Source organism: Saccostrea cucullata, unplaced genomic scaffold (assembly GCF_032062105.1).
Source record: "Saccostrea cucullata isolate Sc308-1 unplaced genomic scaffold, CSIRO_AGI_Scuc_v1 ctg279, whole genome shotgun sequence".
Classification (NCBI taxonomy): Eukaryota; Metazoa; Mollusca; class Bivalvia; order Ostreida; family Ostreidae; genus Saccostrea; species Saccostrea cuccullata.
Window position 1 is genome coordinate 52,501 of NW_026933486.1, and position 17,466 is coordinate 69,966.

Sequence of the window (17,466 nt, forward strand, 5' to 3'; positions counted from 1 at the left end):
TTATTAATTAACATTGTTCCGTGCAGCCATACAAAAAGGAAACTGTAAAAATCTATTCTTAAAGGATTTCCGCACTTACGGAAGGACCAGGACAAACGGGACCTATTCATACCAAGGGACATGCGCACTGACTGACTGAGGACCAGGACCAATTAACAAAGACATTTTCAATTTATTTCATTTTTGTACATTTTTTTTTTGGTTAAATTGTTTGTTAAAATTTCTGTTTACTTTGTTCTTTAATTTTTTTATTAAATTTTGTTAAAATTTTAAAGTTCATCTTTTGATTTTTGTAAGTTCATCAGGGTGTATAACCCACACCCTCACAAATGGTGGCAGCGGTGGGATACATCTGAGCTTGCATAAATCAAGAGTTTTTGTGTATTTCGAAATTTTGATTTTGATTTTGTTTATTTTGTATGTTTCAGTTCAAACTTTCACAATGTCGCACATGCCAAAGTGGATGTCCGAGCTTATCGAGAAAGGGTCAAGCGTCAAGGAGTGTTTAGAGATGTGGCGTCAGGAGCAGGAGGCAATGAGAGCTGAGAGAGATCAAGCTAGAGCTGAACGAGAGACAGTAAGAGCAGAAAAGGAAGCTGAACGAGAGCTTGAGAAAGTAAGGTTAGCTCATGAAAGAGAGGAGCGTCAGGCTAAGAGAGACAGGGATAAGTGGGAGGCTGAGAAAGAGATTAAGTTGAGAGAGTTAGCTCTTAAAGAGAAAGAGTTAGAGAAGAGTAAAATTGGTCCCTCCCCCCAAAGTATTCACACTCCTAGTGTAAAGTTGCCCAAATTTGAAGAAGGTCAAGACCCGGACGTTTTTCTAAAATCATTTGAGAAAATAGCGGGGTTACAAAAGTGGGATCAATCTCAATGGGCGGTTCGTTTAGTCCCAATGCTATCGGGTAAGGCTCTTGAAGCTTATTCTAGATTGTCAGATGAGGATAGCGATAATTACGATGCTATAAAAACTGCTATTCTTAAAAGGTATGAACTTACCTCAGAGGCCTATAGGGATAAGTTTAGGCAGTGTCGACAGTCTAGTGATGAATCGTTCAAAGATTTTGTGGTTAGGACAGAGAGGTTCTTTAATCATTGGTGTGAAAGGGAAGAAATTGGTTCAAACTTTCATAAGTTGTTTGATTTGATGTTGAGAGAACAGGTGATAAGAAGTTGTTCAAAAGAGTTGCAACTGTGGGTACTTGAACACAGTCCAAAGTCTATTAAAGAAGTTATAACTTTGTCAGAGTCATTTCAGGTTGCGCATAGAGGCAGTTATTCAGGCGTTGGTCGTGGTAATGCAGGGGAAAAACCGGGTGCAAGACCAAACAAGTTTGGTTCGGTTCAGTCCCAGAAAGGTAAGTTTATCTCGCCTTCAGATCAGAGGAGATGTTTTAAGTGTGACAAGGTCGGGCATATTGCTCCGAATTGTCCATTGCGTAAAGTTCAGTCAAAATCTCCTCTGAATCAGAAACCAGGTAACCACAAGTCTAATGAACAGTTTGGTTTGTGTCTTGATGAGACAATGACAGTATCTGAGGATTCTGATAGTGTTCATGAGAATAAAGTGGTGGTTAAGTTGTCTGGTGTATCGATTACTGATGATTCTGCTTTAGAATTAAGTTGTGAACAGGTTTAGATTTGGTGAGTGGAGAAGTCGGTGGACATGTTGTCTCAGTTTTAAGGGATACTGGTTGTTCAACGGTGTTTGTCAACAGTAAATTAGTTTCAGATGAGGATAAGACTGGGAAATCAAGGGTAATTACTCTAGCTGACGGTACAAGGACATCTTGCAATGAGGCAATAGTAAGTGTGAATACGCCATACATTTCAGGTAAGGTACACGCTTTATGTCTAGATTCTCCTTTTGCTGATGTTATTATTGGCAACAATGTGAGCATTGTAGTACCTAAGGAGGCAGACCCTTTACCCAGAAAGGAGAAGGTGGACACAGTCGAAGATGACACATGCGGAGCGGTCCAAACTAGATCAGAGCTAAGGAAACAAGAGAGGGCAGAAAAACCAAAACTGGATGATTTAAAAGCATCGAACACCGAGAATGAAGGTATGTGGTGTAACAGGGAGGAATTGATTGAGCATCAGAAAACTGATGAGATCTTGAAGTCAATTCTAGATATGGCACAAAATGGACCATATGAGGGTAAGTCATATTTCATCTTGAAAAATGATTTATTGTATAGAGTCTTTGAGAAGAATTCTGAAAAGGTCTTCCAGATTGTAGCTCCAAAGAAACTGCGCAATGGTATTATGTCATTGGCTCATGACACACCATTGGCTGGGCATCTTGGAAACAAGAAAACCAGAGAACGAATCCTGCAAAACTTCTTTTGGCCGGGTATGTATGTGGACATATCACGTTATTGTAAGTCATGCTCTATTTGTCAGAAGGGGATGCAGAAAGGGAGAACACCAAAAGCAAAACTGGTGCCAATTCCAAAGATAGACGTTCCATTTTCCAGAGTCGCCATCGACTTTGTGGGTCCATTACCAATGACAGAAAAGAAAAACAGATATATTTTGGTATGTATGGACTATGCTACTAGATTTCCGGAAGCATTTCCGATGAAAACTCAAGACGCAGAAAGTGTGGCAAATGCGCTTATGGAAATGTTCTCAAGAGTAGGCTTTCCTAAAGAACTTTTATCAGATCAGGGAACAAATTTCATGTCATCACTCATATCAAACCTGTGCAAAATGCTAAAAGTGCGTAAACTGTCAACTACTCCTTATCATCCTCAAGCTAACGGGCTAGTAGAACGATTTAATGGGACTCTTACGCAAATGTTGAAAGCATATGCAGTTGTAGAACCATTAAAATGGGATGTTCATTTACCATATGTACTCTTTGCCTACAGAGATGTCCCAAATGAAACGACAGGTTTTACTCCCTTCGAACTTCTTTATGCCAGACATGTCAGGGGTCCACTAGACATCTTAAAGGAGCAATGGGAAGAACCAACCGAGGAACAAGCATCAGTCCTTAGTTATCTCAGGGAGACACGGAAACGAATGGAGACGGTACGTAAGTTGGTAACAGAAGTGGAATCCCATGCAAAGAAGAAACAGAAGAGATATTATGACAAAAACGCCAGGAGCAGGAATTTTGAAGTAGGTCAGAAAGTTTTAGTGTTATTGCCAACCAGTACTTCGAAATTATTGGCGCAGTGGAAGGGTCCATATGAGGTGACAGAAAAGGTAAGTCCAGTTGATTTCAGAGTCAGGCTGTCCAAAAACAAAGAAACTGTTTATCACGTCAATATGCTGAAGGAATGGTTTGAGAGAGAGTCAGAGGAAAACAGGAAGTCTGAAATAATGGCATGCTTGAATGTTATTTCCAGTTTATCTAGCAATGATGTTCAGATAGAAGACGGTGTGGTATCGGATAAAGTCCCGGCCCTTCAGCAGACAGAATCGTCAGCCGACGTACTATATTCAAACGACCTCGCCACAGAGCAAAGGGATCAGATTCAGAGGTTAGTGGAAGAATTTGGTGATATTTTTACAGATGTTCCCAAGAAAACGCCTTTGACGAAACACTCAGTGAAAACGTCTACAGATGTGCCCATCCATATGAAACCATACCCAATTCCATATGCCTTACAAGACCAATTGAAGCTGGAGTTACAGCAAATGATGGATCTTGGTATCATTGAGGAAACAGACAGTCCATATTCAGCACCAGTCGTCCTCATTAAGAAGAGTGACAAATCATTGAGATTCTGCGTCGACTTCCGGGAGTTGAATAAGGTAACTGTATTTGACCCAAGACCAATGCCTCGAATAGATGACATTTTGATTAAGATCAGTAAAGCAAAATTCATAAGCAAATTGGACTTGACAAAAGGTTATTGGCAAGTGCCATTAGACGAGGATGCAAAACAGAAAAGTGCATTTGTAACTCCATTTGGACATTTCAGTTTTACAATCATGCCGTTCGGGATGGTAAATGCACCGGCCACCTTCGTTAGACTGGTAAGTAAAGTTCTTACAGGGCTGGAAAATTTCACAGAGGCTTTCATTGATGATATTGGTATCTATAGCAACAGCTGGGCCGAACACCTTGAGCATCTGAGAACAGTGTTTTCAGCGTTGAGGAAAGCGAACTTAGCAGCTCGACCTACAAAATGTGAGTTTGGTTTCAATGAACTTTGTTTTCTTGGTCACACTGTAGGAAGTGGAAAAATCAAGCCAACGATGTCAAAAGTAGAATCCATTCAGAACTTTCCCATTCCAACAACCAAGAAAAAGGTAAAGTCATTTTTAGGTATGATTGGGTTCTACCGGAAGTTCATTCCTAATTTTGCCACTTTAGCACTTCCGCTTACAGACCTGACGAGCAAGAAAACGCCTAGCAAAATCAAATGGACAAGCGAACTTGATCACTCTTTCCAAGAACTAAAAGGTACGTTACTTTCAGAACCAGTTCTTCGAAGTCCAGATTTCAATAGATCATTCATTTTGCGCACAGATGCAAGTGCATACGGAGCAGGCGCGGTGCTAGAGCAAGAGTTTGAAGACGGTAAGCATCCAATTTGTTTTCTTAGCAAAAAGTTCAGTCCTGCGGAGAGAAATTATGCTGTAGTAGAAAAAGAGTGCTTTGCTATTGTATGGGCGGTCCAGAGTCTCAGAGTCTATTTAGAAGGTAAACCATTCAAAATTGAGACTGATCATGCACCTTTGCAATGGTTACAAAGGTCAAAGTTATCAAATCAACGTTTGTTACGCTGGAGTCTTCTTTTGCAAGAGTTTGTGTTCTCGATTAGGTATATTCGTGGTACACAGAATACAGTAGCAGACTCACTATCAAGGTTATGTTCAGATGATGTGGTTGAGTAATTATCTGAGATTACTTTTGTTGCAGGTATATTGTATATATAATGCTTTGTTGTAAATAGTCTGAGTTTGTTTATTTTAATTTTCAGTTTGTAGGTTTGGTCGGACTAAATGGTCTTTAGTCTTATAAGGGGGAGGTATGTAACAAACTGAAATTTTTCATTACATTGTAAATAAATCCCCTGGGTTCACCCTTCCGGTAACTTGTGTAATAACCCTGTGGGGAGCCCCTAAATTCATTTAGTTCCCATAGTAACATAGCAGCCCTGTGGGGAGCTGCTCGTTTTACTTTAAATAGTAATGTTAAAGCATGCTCTGGGGAGTACCCGGGAAAAACATCAGCCGATAGACGTGTTCGTCTAGTGCTACCAGGGGGCCTGTCCATAGAAAACCACATGGGTCTTATGCCTTATTTTCATGCCTAAAGTCTCTCTACAGAGTGTTGCAGAGTATGTAAACTATCGGGTACTGAAATTCATTATTTGAGAGTAGCCATTTCCATGTTATGGTGTGTGACAGAGACCGTAGCGTGTGAGTGAACTATGGCGGCCCGTGCGACACATCTCTAAACCAGTTCTGTGAGTTACTATCATCGGGCGGTGACCCTCGTTGAACATTTCATTATCTGAATTAAAGTCTTTATATGAACGAAACATTGTGAAAGTTTGAGAATTATAACTATTGTGAATTTGGAAATAATTCTGAATATTTAGTTTCATTGAAAGACATTTCAAAGTGTTGAGCCTGGCGTCGGACCATTGTCTCTGGAACCCGAGAGGAACCCAGTGTGCCACGCAGCCCGTTATTAATTAACATTGTTCCGTGCAGCCATACAAAAAGGAAACTGTAAAAATCTATTCTTAAAGGATTTCCGCACTTACGGAAGGACCAGGACAAACGGGACCTATTCATACCAAGGGACATGCGCACTGACTGACTGAGGACCAGGACCAATTAACAAAGACATTTTCAATTTATTTCATTTTTGTACATTTTTTTTTTTTGGTTAAATTGTTTGTTAAAATTTCTGTTTACTTTGTTCTTTAATTTTTTTATAAAATTTTGTTTAAATTTTAAAGTTCATCTTTTGATTTTTGTAAGTTCATCAGGGTGTATAACCCACACCCTCACACCTATGTAAAACTCGGGTTGGCCATTTTGGCCCCACCCTTAACGCAGGGGTCATGATTTGAACAAACTTGAACCTACACTACCTGAGGATGATTCCACATGAGTTTCATCTTTCCTGGCCTAGTGGTTCGGGAGAAGAAGATTTTTTAAAAATGCCATTAATTTTTAACAAATTAATGATTATCTCCCTTTGGAAAAGGGCGTGGCCCTTCATTTGAACAAACTTGAATCCCCTTCACCCAAGGATACTTTGTGCCAAGTTTGGTTGAAATTGGCCCAGTTGTTCTTGAAAAGAAGATGAAAATGTGAAAAGTTTACAGACAGACAGACGGACAGACGGACGCCGGACAAAATGTGATCAGAAAAGCTCACTTCAGCCTTCAACTCAGGTGAGCTAAAAAGGCTTATGGTGGCAAAAATAAATGAGCAAGGCTTCAATCATTCATACAGTTTTTTGGGGGAGGGGGTAGAGAAAACTAGGAGGAAATTGAAAAATTTTAATCCATTGTCATTCCAAAGTTTATTGTTTAATTGTTCACCGTTTATGCTCTATTTTGCAGAAGAAACTGCATAAAACATACAACCCTTCTCTCACCTACCCTTGTAAATGAGATCAAAGGAATTAAATGTTACAGTTCTTAGGTCCCTGATCAATTGAAATATTACAAAACCACAAATATCACTTTCCTCTTGATGTTAAATGTATCTGTATTTCAGACAAATGCCTCAATAGCCTCATACAATGAAGAGCCCAAACCCTAGTCACCAAACAAGAACTGTTGAGTGAAGGGAAGTAACTCTCTATCAGACTCGTCATCAAGTGTCATCATCAATACACTAAACACAAGATTCATTTCTATGCTGCATCTTAGCTAGTCCAGTGTCCAATTCGTATCTCTCCCTTTGATAGACTAGATTTAGATGGTATAATAGTGTTGAAGGCATTTATAAAGAATCATTCTAGGCAAAAAAACCTGTTATATATATATATTCTTTTTCAAATAAAGACCCATGGGCAACATTGCTCACCTGAGCACTGTGGCTAGGATAGAAGCAAAAATCAATCAAGTATTGAAATCTTTAATGTATAAGTGGTCCTAACCTACCCCTAAAATAGGTGGGGGAAGATGTGATATGAATTAACTAGGAAGAAATTGAACATAATACATCATCATAGTAAATTTTATGAATTTTTGTTTGTTAACTATTTATGCTTTATTTTGCAAAAGAAACTACATAAATGTACAACCCTTCTCTTGTCTACCCTTGTAAATGTGATCAAAGGAATTAAATGCTACAGTTCCTGGACCACTGATTCATATATATTATTATAACAGTAACTTGATCCGAAGGGTCGTATCACATCGAGTTGACAGGCGCGGATCATCAGATCAAACGAGACGTGAAGCGTCGAGTTTGATCTGATGATTCGCCCCTGCGCCTGTCAACTAGACGTGATATGGCTCTTCGGATCAAGTTACTTATTTTATGATAAATTTATTATATACCCCCTTATGACTGGCTAAATATATCAAAATAATAAAATAAACCTATAGAGATAATATTAATCCATTAAAAAAGGCATAATAACAAGGGACTTTTTAATGCGCAAGAAAAATAACATCATTTTTCTGCGTACTGCCTCATCAAGCTTCAGAGAGTGGTGATATGGATTCAGAAAACAACATGTTGGTGATCCGGAAAATCAGATCACGACTCACGTGATAGTGTAAATTCAACAGTAAAATTGGGTGATACTCATTAGGTATATAATAAAATTAAATATTACTAAACCACAAATATCACTTTTCTCTTGAAGCTAAATGAATCTGTATTTCAGACAAATGCCTCAATAGCCTCATACAATGAAGAGCCCAAACCCTGGTCACCAAACAAGAACTGTTGAGTGAAGGGAAGTAACTCTCTATCAGACTCGTCATCAAGAGCCGTTATCACTCATAAGCTCCCTAGAAACAAGTCGAGTCGTCTATGGTTTCAAAGCAAAATAATCTAGCCGCTTTAGACTTATCTTTTGCAAGATATTTTTAATTGGTTTCGTAAATCTGAATTTAAAAAACAACTGTTTTGGCAATAAATACAACCATTCTAAAAATGCAGTGACGGATTTTATGTTAAAAAAGCAATGACTCCAGGATTATAGCAAACATCACAGAATCTGTTGTAACACAGAAAACATTTCCTAGGCTTAAAAACAATCAGAAATCATTAATAAACAACAAGATTGCCACTTTTCCTAAGGATTAAGAACAAAAGTAAAAAATTGTGAAAGTCCAAGGATGTGTCAATCAAACCCGCCAAAAAATTTAAAACTTTAATAACTTTTAAATAAAATAAGACTTTTAATTAATTTTTGTTTGAAATGCTATTAAAAATTCTTAGTCGTAATATTATTGAGAAAATAATAACTTCAAATCTGTGTACAATTACCTTTAAAGTTTTAAATTTTCGCGTTTTCAAAGATTATTTTAATTTAATTAGACTTGTGTATTTTCCTTCCATTATCTATCCTTTATGCATGAGCATTCTTGATATAAGAAACACTAAAGAAAGATAAAAGAAACACTAAAGAGAGATCAATTCATAACAATCCAATGTAAGGTTATCAGTCAGGCGGAAAAATCCTCAGTACTATTAATCACTTTTTATACGCGAGAACTTTATTTTTAGTGTAATTACGCGAGACGGTATGCTCGCAAAAAACTGATTCTCGCGTATAATAAAATTTCTTAAGATTATATACAGTACTTACCACAATTCGTGAAAATTTTGTTTCGCTTATAAAGAGTCAGTGACTATATCGCGAAAATAAGGTGTCGCGAAAATTAAGTGATCTACAGTATAAGCACGCTTTATCTGAGGACAAAAATAACGCACATGTCCTTTAGAAAAATATTATGCTTATTTTCTTTTCAAAACAATTACTTATTTTTTAATTGTCCTTTACCCTGAATTCGTCCATTGATCGAAAAATATTTTTTAACATTATAAAGACTTTAAGGACAGATGAAACAAACAAACTTTTGTCAAAAATTTTGAACATAGTAATTTGTGTCATGATTGAATGTATAAAATAATTAAATTTCACCGCGTAGTTTTTAAATTTTTATTCAAAATTGCACAAAAATGTAATTTGAAGTGGAAAATATTTGTATAGAATAATAAGGATGGTTTCAAAAGGATAGAATGTGAATGTCACAGAAGGTTTACAAATTATCTATATTCTAGACATTTATTATTTGCATCATTTGAAGTGAAATTTAGTCAAGAAATATATACCAATCCAGACATCCATTTTTTGTTTGTATCATCTGTCCTTAATATTAGAAAAAATTCACAGAGACTTTGCTCCAATTTCTACGTACGGCAAAGGTTTTAAATTACTGTTAACGAAATTCAATGACTTGAATGTAATAAAATTTACACACTGTAATATTCCTGCTACATCCAAACCGTGTTATCTGAAGAGATAAAACAGTATAAAAGGTTTTTTCCCTTAAATTTTAAATTTTCAGATTTATTTATTCAAAGAAATCAGATAAAATAAAAAAAAGTTTAAATGCTAAACTTTAAAAGTAGCATATACATGACTGTAATTGTTGGATTTAAAAAAAGAATAGTTCGTTATTATTCCAATCAGTTGTGTTTGGGAATTTTTTTTATCATATTTTAAGTAACTTCTTTTTTTTAACAAGTTTTATCTTTGTTTATTACAAAATATACACATATGTACATGTATACAAACGCTTTAATACAGGCAAAACTAAACTGCAATAATTATAACGGAAGCTAAGATAACTTTATTTCATGCACGATAGTTCAAAATATTTACAACTTTTATAATTATTCATACATTAAAGAACTCAAAGCAAATAAAACAAAGTACTCTTTTGAAATGGTGATAAAATAAAGAGAAGTAAATTTAAAAATAGGTAATTAGTTGAATATAGATAGACACATGTCTATTAAATAGATAATATATTCTCAATTAGCTATCAACTAAAAATATTGGTGTCTGCTACCTATTCCTACCTTTAAAAAAATCTCCCAATCCATCTATTCCCACTTGCAAATAACAATAAATGTTTTTATAATAATTTAATTACAGTTATTATTACATTCCATCTTGGATTTACCTTATTTTGTACATTTGAAGGCGGGAAATAAATAATAGAGAGGTTGAGATTTCAAACGTGTACGTGTACGGGTACGTCTAGTAGAGGAATAACCTAAATTCTGTGTGTATTACGTCATCACTTTTAGTGACGTCAAGATTGCTACACGTTCGTAAAACTTGTAAAATGGAATCTACACGTAAGTGAAAACGTGTAGCTTTAATAATAAAAATTATCCAATTTAAGTGTGAAAATGTGAATGTTATACATTATATAGGATGTTTAGTTTCATGAGCACTTATTTCCATCTGAAAACTTCTAAGTAGTTGAAACAGACACACCGATCGCGCTGTACATGTACACGTCACACGTCATAAAAATCTCAACAGACAAATTAAAAAACGTGTACGTGTACGTCTAAATGTTTACAAGTACACGTACGCGTACAAGTTAAAGATCTCAACCTCTCTAGTATTAGGAAAAAATGATTTATTGAATCAAATATATGCAATACAATACATATATAACAAATGCATAATATATTTAATTGTTTGCAAATCAAGGGTTACAAACCCCTCATATCTTGAATTTTAAACTTAAAATGAGAAGATTTATGAAATAATGCATTATAATGACTGAATTTTAGAAAATACAATGAATAAATAAACAGGAAAAATTATTTATTCCCTTTAAATATTAGTAAAAAGTCTTATTTAGAATTCAAAAAAAGCCAGTATTCATTAATCACTGTTATACAGCATTTATATGTTTTTAAGTTAATTATTTGTTTACTTAAAAATTCCACCTATCCCACATAAAATTTTACCTTTTCCTACCTGATTTTCAGAAAGTGGTTATAGGTAGAGTTTGTGTTTAATTTTACTGCGACTAATTCAAACAAAATATGTTGCGGTTAAAACTTCATTTTTCAAAAAAAAAATTACGATCAATTTAGAATGAACTTTTAAAAACGGAAGTTTACGTCATTGTGTGAGCTGTATCTTCCTGTCAATGACCTTCGGCAAGTCGATTTATTTAAGAGTTTAAAGCTGTGTTATTAATAAAAGATATTAGACGATATTCTGTTCCATATGTTAACAAGGATTTTTTCACGACAATAGGTTGATTTGGAGTGTTGTGTACGAGCCATTGTCTATTTCCTCGTCACCCTTGAGTCATAAGTATATACCAATTTGTTAAAATATTTATTTTGCTGATTTTTTAAGTTTTATTTTAGGCTGAAAGTTACGGAAGCCCAACAGTGCAAACCAAAAATAAATAAAGAAAAATGAAATTATTAGATAAAGAAAAACGAAATTATTAAATAAATCATTTCGTTTTTCTTTATTTAATAATTTCGTTTCATTTTATTTTATAATTTCGTTTTTCCTTATATATTAATTTCGTTTCTCTTTATATATTGATTTTGTTTTTCTTTATTTGATAATTTTGTTTTTCTTTATTTAATAATTTCGTTATCTTCATTCAATAATTTCGTTTTTCTCGCAAGGTCGTGCATTTGAACAGCCAACTTCTGCCAATATTCACCACTATAAGTTCAATAACCATATTTTATCAAGCTATTTTAACTCTGAAAGTGACAATAGGATGTAGAAAAAAGTTCTTATCGTCGTGTATCTACATTCCAAGGTATTTAGACCTGAAAAGCTTTTAAAAAGATGTTCGTTTTTCATTGTCTTAATATCTACGTTAATTATATTCCAATCAGTCAATTTGATCCTCGGTGCAGAAGCGAAGATGTACTTTTTGTGGATCCAATATTGCTTATACGAGTTTGGACAGATGATAGTCATAGTTATAGGATTGTGTGTGTTGTTCCTTTATCTACTGAAATGGACCATGTTCGATCAGGTCAGTTATTGACTAGTTTCACTTGGCACTTATTAATGATGTCTATGGAAACTTTGGAACTTTGGTCAATGTTATATTGCTTGTAAAGAAAGGATATAAATCAGATGTATTGTGTACCCCTACTTTAGAAAAATAGGTTCATGAAAAGAATACCCATGCCATGTTTTAATCCATCTTTCATACCATAGGTTTTCATATATTTCATTTTCTTTCTTTCCAGTTTGTTTATCCGTAGTTCAAAACCATAGCAGTTAGACTTAAAGCCTAACTCAACAATATATCAGACTTATTTAACACGATCTAATTTGTAGTAATGTATATGAATAAATAAAAAAGATCTTAGGGAGATATATTTTTTTACAATAAATGCTGTATTTACCAACATAAAAGTGATACATAAAAACAACAAAAGAATTTTTTTTTGGTTATTATTATGGTCAGTTTTGTGCTTTTACTGTTATTATAGGTATTGTTTAAAAATAATAAGATTCTGTTCATGTTCACTGTACACTGATACTTAGAAGTGAAAGACTTTCGTGGACTAAATGTATTGTATATAGGGTTATGTTTTTTTGTTTAAGAATTTATATGGTGTTCCTCGAATTCGCCCTGTTAAAATTCCCCCACTTGTGACAAGGACGAAAGGGGCGAAAATAAAACGGGGGCGAAAATGTCCCTGTATGCAGTATATGACTTTCTGACAATTTCCTTTACAGTTATTTCCAACGATGAGAAATGTCAACAAAACAACGTCATCAAAATACAAGTCTACTCTAGAAACAACAAACCTTGCCCGGGTAGCAAGACTTATCCTTGGTCCATGCACAGATCTGCTGCGTGATATTCTCAGAGTGAAAATCTCACCCTCAAATCTATCGAAAACTGTCAAAATCTGGATTGATGATCTCAAAAAGAACAAAATAAAGAATCCTCTAAATAAACAACAAATTGTTCTCATCTTTCCTATTCCAACCAAACAATATGGCGGGGATTATTCAGATTTTGATATTAGTTTCCTGTACATTCTTCTACGTAACGTGTGTAAAATAACTCCACACAATAATGGATGGGGAGAAGAACCCGATCCCACGGACAATAGTGTATCTGCCAACATTGAAAGAATCAGACTGACAAGAAACAGGTACTATGGACATGCAGCAGATTTCTCTCTTTCAGATGCAGATTTTAAACAGGAATGGCGAAACATTTACAATATTACCGTTGAGTTAGAACACCACTTTGGAACTTCCACTGTTTACCATGATGCTGTGAACGATATAAGAACATGTTCTATGGATCCAGAAATAGAAGCCAGATACATCGATAAACTTTTACTCATTGATGAATTGTGTGAAACGGTTAAAAGTCACACAGGTGAATTTACTTGCATGTCACCTGAATCACTCAGATCACCAATATCAATTTCTTGCGTCCTCTTCTTTCGATTTTTAAAATTTTTGTTCCTTTTACTTTTTTTCACCAGCAATACTTAACAGAACTCTGGTTTTGGTAGCTGTTTAGGCATGAGAGATGTGACCTAAAATATAAAAATAATCAAATACCAATTTTAGAAAATATCCTTTTTTACTCCTGAACATCATACAGACAATCTAATTTAATTACTACGATGAGCAGTCATACATAATTACATATCACTCAGATTTAAAGTTGAAATTAAAATTGACTTTTATGAGTTATTCAGATGTTTCAGTTGTTTGATAATTTAAATTAGATTGAATACTGACATCAACTATTTCAATCTTAACAATGAATTTAAAATTTTAATATCTCCAAATTTTTAATCTCCAATTTCAACATCAACTAGTCTCAGAAGGTCAAAACCTGAAAATCTTCCTCTTAAAATATTTTCTATTTATCATCTACTGAAAAAAAAATCAGGAATATGAAAGTTAGAAAAGAGAGGGTTCGTTTCACTTGCGTTTCAGACTACATGGGCTTGAGTCACCTAAGATGGAAATTTAAGTCTAATTTTGCAGCTCTGATCTTCAATTAACATAATGAATATAATGGTATTTCGACGAAATTTAATAACAAAAGTTACTTTTATTCATATATCGACTATATTGATCCCATTAAAATCAACATAAAAGGCACCATAAAATCGCTTTTATATTAGTCTTAATCAGTGAAATAGCCACTAACTTAAATCAAACTATTTGTTGGAACAAAAAAGTGAAATAGGAGATGTACAATGGTATTTTATAATTAAGACTCTCTGAAGGTTTCATCAAATTTCATCTAGTGATATAAGAGGAGTTCCTGATAAGAGATGGGTACATGTGTTCCCCCCAAAGCGTAAAGGCGGACGGACAAACGTACAGACAGACGGACGGACGAAAGGACATTCCCAATACTATATACCCTCCTGCTTTTTAAAGACCCTCTCTACACAAGTGCAAATATTTTTTGGACATGGAGAAAAATATATTATATAAGGGAGTTAATATTGAGCTTAATTATTTAATTTTCACCATATGGTGCGTGGCATTTACCCCCGGGAAAAATGTTCAAAACAACACTGTATAAGTGAATAGAAATCACTGTTAATTACTTCAATGGAGAAAATAGATGTTAACAACACGTTCAGTTAATTTATCTAGGCCGTTTAAAATGGTTAGACTACATGTACTTTAATTCATTACAAATTGAGTAATATAGTGTAAATTTTTATTTTTTAGAATTAATATCAAAGGGCAAATCACTCTAACTGCAGAAAAATACCTTAGAATCAGAACTATTTAGTGTGCAGTGTAGAGAGGGTTCTTAAGCGGGACTAAAATGAATTTCTGAATATATATTCAGTTTGTAATTTGAAGGAAATATGTACAACATTAAAATAATAACATGCCTTGGACATTATATTGCAAGTTAAAATAGTGAACCTCTCTCTCTCTCGCTCTCTCTCTCTCCGTCTCTCATTTTTTTTAAATTTTGCTTTTAATTCATAAGGTATCGTTCAAGCTTGGTATAATATATTTCAGGTCTTCATGAAGTACAATTAAAACAATGGAGAGAAGAAGATGAGGTTTACAGTAAAACTCACACTTTCCATGCCATGCTGAATAAAGTCAGAGGACAAACTTATATGACATTTGTTGGAGTCCCAGGGTCTGGAAAATCAGCAACGATTCATCACATAGCCCTGATCCTCCAGGAGGAAGGATATGAAGTTGTTCCTATTAAAGATATCAACAAGATTGAGGATTATTCTGACTTTCGTAAACCACAGGTTTTTGTCATTGATGATGTGGTAGGTGTGTTGGGTCTTCAAAAACAAAAGTTAGAGGCTTTAATTTACTATAAAAAACTTATTTCTGATCCCTTTAATAAAAGTACAAAGGTTTTGATGTCATGTCGGGAAGCAGTATTTAATGAATGTTACAAATCATTTTTCTTGAAAGAGGAATGTGTGATCAAAATGTGTAGTCTGAATGATGATGACAAAAAAAATATGCTTCAGACACACGGCTTAGATAAAGATTTGTTGGCCCCTACATTACTGAGAGAAGTATCTGCAATGTTTCCTCTGTTGTGTAAACTTTATTCAAAAGATGTGAAATTTAAACAAAATGTTGAAAGGTTCTTTACTTGTCCAACTGAGTACATTTTAGGGGAATTTGACAAAATGCTAGAACAAAATAAATTACAGTATGCTACGTTGGTCTTATGCCTGTTAAATGATAATAAATTATCCAAAAAAATATTAAAAGATACAGGGAATAAGGTTTTCTGCCAAATGAAATCAGACGTACTAGAAAGTTTAAAAGTTAAGAGTTGCACAGACGCGTTCAAATTTTATGATACATTATTAGTAATGGAGGGGACTTACACAAAAGTCTGCGGTACTGAGTATACATTTGTTCACGACTCAATGTTTGAAATCATAGCTTATCATTTTGGTTCCAAGTTCCCAGATCTCATTTTACAATTTATGAGTAGCAGTTATATTGCTAACTATGTAAAGCTCCAAAAAGATGAAATGATTAGATTAGAGAATGAAAATTATCAAGCGAGTGAAAATTTTGAAATCAATGGCGGGAGAAAACAGGAAATAAACGTCGCTTGTTCTCAAAATGGAGACAATGGAGCTTTTGATGGTGAAAACAGGGATGGCATGGAGACATTTGATCTCTATATAAGGTTAGGAGAGGATCTGTATTCCATGTTAGCAGAGCGTTTGTACAGGGATATAGAAAATATGGAGCTGTATGATGTTTTTATGAACAATATTTTAAAAGACCCCTGTGTTTGTCAGGCCTTTATTGAGGTGTTGGAGACAAAGTCTTACACAAAGTTAAGGTCTTTATTTCTGTCAGTGCAGAAGGATGTGTCTAAGGTAGTGAGTAAAGGGGAGCGTGTGAGTGAGGAGAGTGAGGAGAGGAATGACAGGAGATGGGAGTGGAGCAGACAGAAGGTCCTGGTGAATGAGAAGTGTGATAAAACAGAAATAACTTACAGTGTAAGGGTTATCAGTTGGGTAGTTTACTACGGACACAAAAAGATTTTACAATATATTTTAGAGCAAACTGAGTTACACAAAGAAACGCAGTCTGATCTCCTTTTGATTTTATTTAATCAGGATTTAATTTTTCCAACCAAACATGGGGAAAAGAACATTGAAGCAAACAATATAATAGAGAAATTTCAGTTCCACTGATAGCAGCGTGTAAAGGTGGATATATGAATATTGTGAAGGAGTTGCTCGGAGCAGGGGCAGATATTAATCATCAAGGTGTATCTAGTACACCAATGACAGCAGCATGTGTAGGTGGATATATAAGTTTGGTGAAGGAGCTGGTGAGGGCAGGTACTGATGCCAACATTTCAAGTCTTGGTGTTGAAGATACACCACTGACAGCAGCATGTAAGGGTGGATATATAGATATAATGAAGGAACTGGTAAAGTCAGGGCTAATGTCAACTTTAAAGGTACTAGTGTTTATGTTACACCACTGAAGCAGCATGTAACGGTGGATATAGAAATATAGTGAAGGAACTGGTTACGGTAGGGGCTGATATCAATCTACAAGGTAAGTATGATACACCACTGACAACAGCGGTTAAATATGGACATATTAGTATAGTAAAGAAATTACTTCAGAAAGGGTTAATGTTTATCAGTGTGTTGTCAACTACTCTGAAGATGTTTCTTATACACCCTTGACAGTAGCATGCAATGGTGGATATTTTATGTTACTGAAAAGCAAAGAAAAATTATCTTTCTTGAAATTATTACAGAACAGTGATTTAAAGGGCTGATGCCCTCCATTAACTGTAAAAAAGCAACCTTTTAATAAGCTAGGGTATTGATGGCCTTTCACCAGTAGCTAATGCCTCAGTTGTTTTAAAAAGAGTTACTGCCTATATTTTACGGATCTGATTTGAGTGTTTCAGTTTGGTGCAACAATATTTTCAAGAAGTGGTTTGAATCAGATGTAGATACTCACAAATTCCAAAG

At 34.8% G+C, this 17,466-nt stretch overlaps 2 protein-coding genes across 2 annotated transcripts; both read left to right on the top strand.

The window, feature by feature from the left end:
* Positions 1-442: 442 nt before the first annotated feature.
* On the top strand, positions 443-4,854 carry LOC134238479 (uncharacterized). The gene is made up of 2 exons (XM_062720606.1): positions 443-1,622; positions 1,832-4,854. The coding sequence occupies exons 1-2, from the start codon at positions 443-445 to the stop codon at positions 4,852-4,854; spliced, it is 4,203 nt and encodes a 1,400-aa protein (XP_062576590.1).
* Positions 4,855-11,221: 6,367 nt separating this feature from the next.
* LOC134238480 (uncharacterized) lies at positions 11,222-16,967 on the top strand. Its single transcript, XM_062720608.1, has 4 exons — positions 11,222-11,296; positions 11,845-11,987; positions 12,704-13,373; positions 14,990-16,967. Exons 2-4 carry the CDS (start codon positions 11,874-11,876, stop codon positions 16,663-16,665), a joined length of 2,460 nt encoding a protein of 819 aa, XP_062576592.1. The 5' UTR covers positions 11,222-11,296; positions 11,845-11,873; the 3' UTR covers positions 16,666-16,967.
* The last annotated feature ends 499 nt before the right edge of the window (positions 16,968-17,466 follow it).

Coding starts and splice junctions, on each gene's coding strand:
- LOC134238479 (XM_062720606.1), top strand. CDS start 443: ATGTCGCACATGCCAAAGTGGATGTCCGAGCTTATCGAGAAAGGGTCA. Junction 1,623..1,831: donor TTCTGCTTTAGAATTAAGTT/GTGAACAGGTTT, acceptor CATACATTTCAG/GTAAGGTACACGCTTTATGT.
- LOC134238480 (XM_062720608.1), top strand. CDS start 11,874: ATGTACTTTTTGTGGATCCAATATTGCTTATACGAGTTTGGACAGATG. Junction 11,988..12,703: donor AATGGACCATGTTCGATCAG/GTCAGTTATTGA, acceptor TTTCCTTTACAG/TTATTTCCAACGATGAGAAA. Junction 13,374..14,989: donor TCACACAGGTGAATTTACTT/GCATGTCACCTG, acceptor AATATATTTCAG/GTCTTCATGAAGTACAATTA.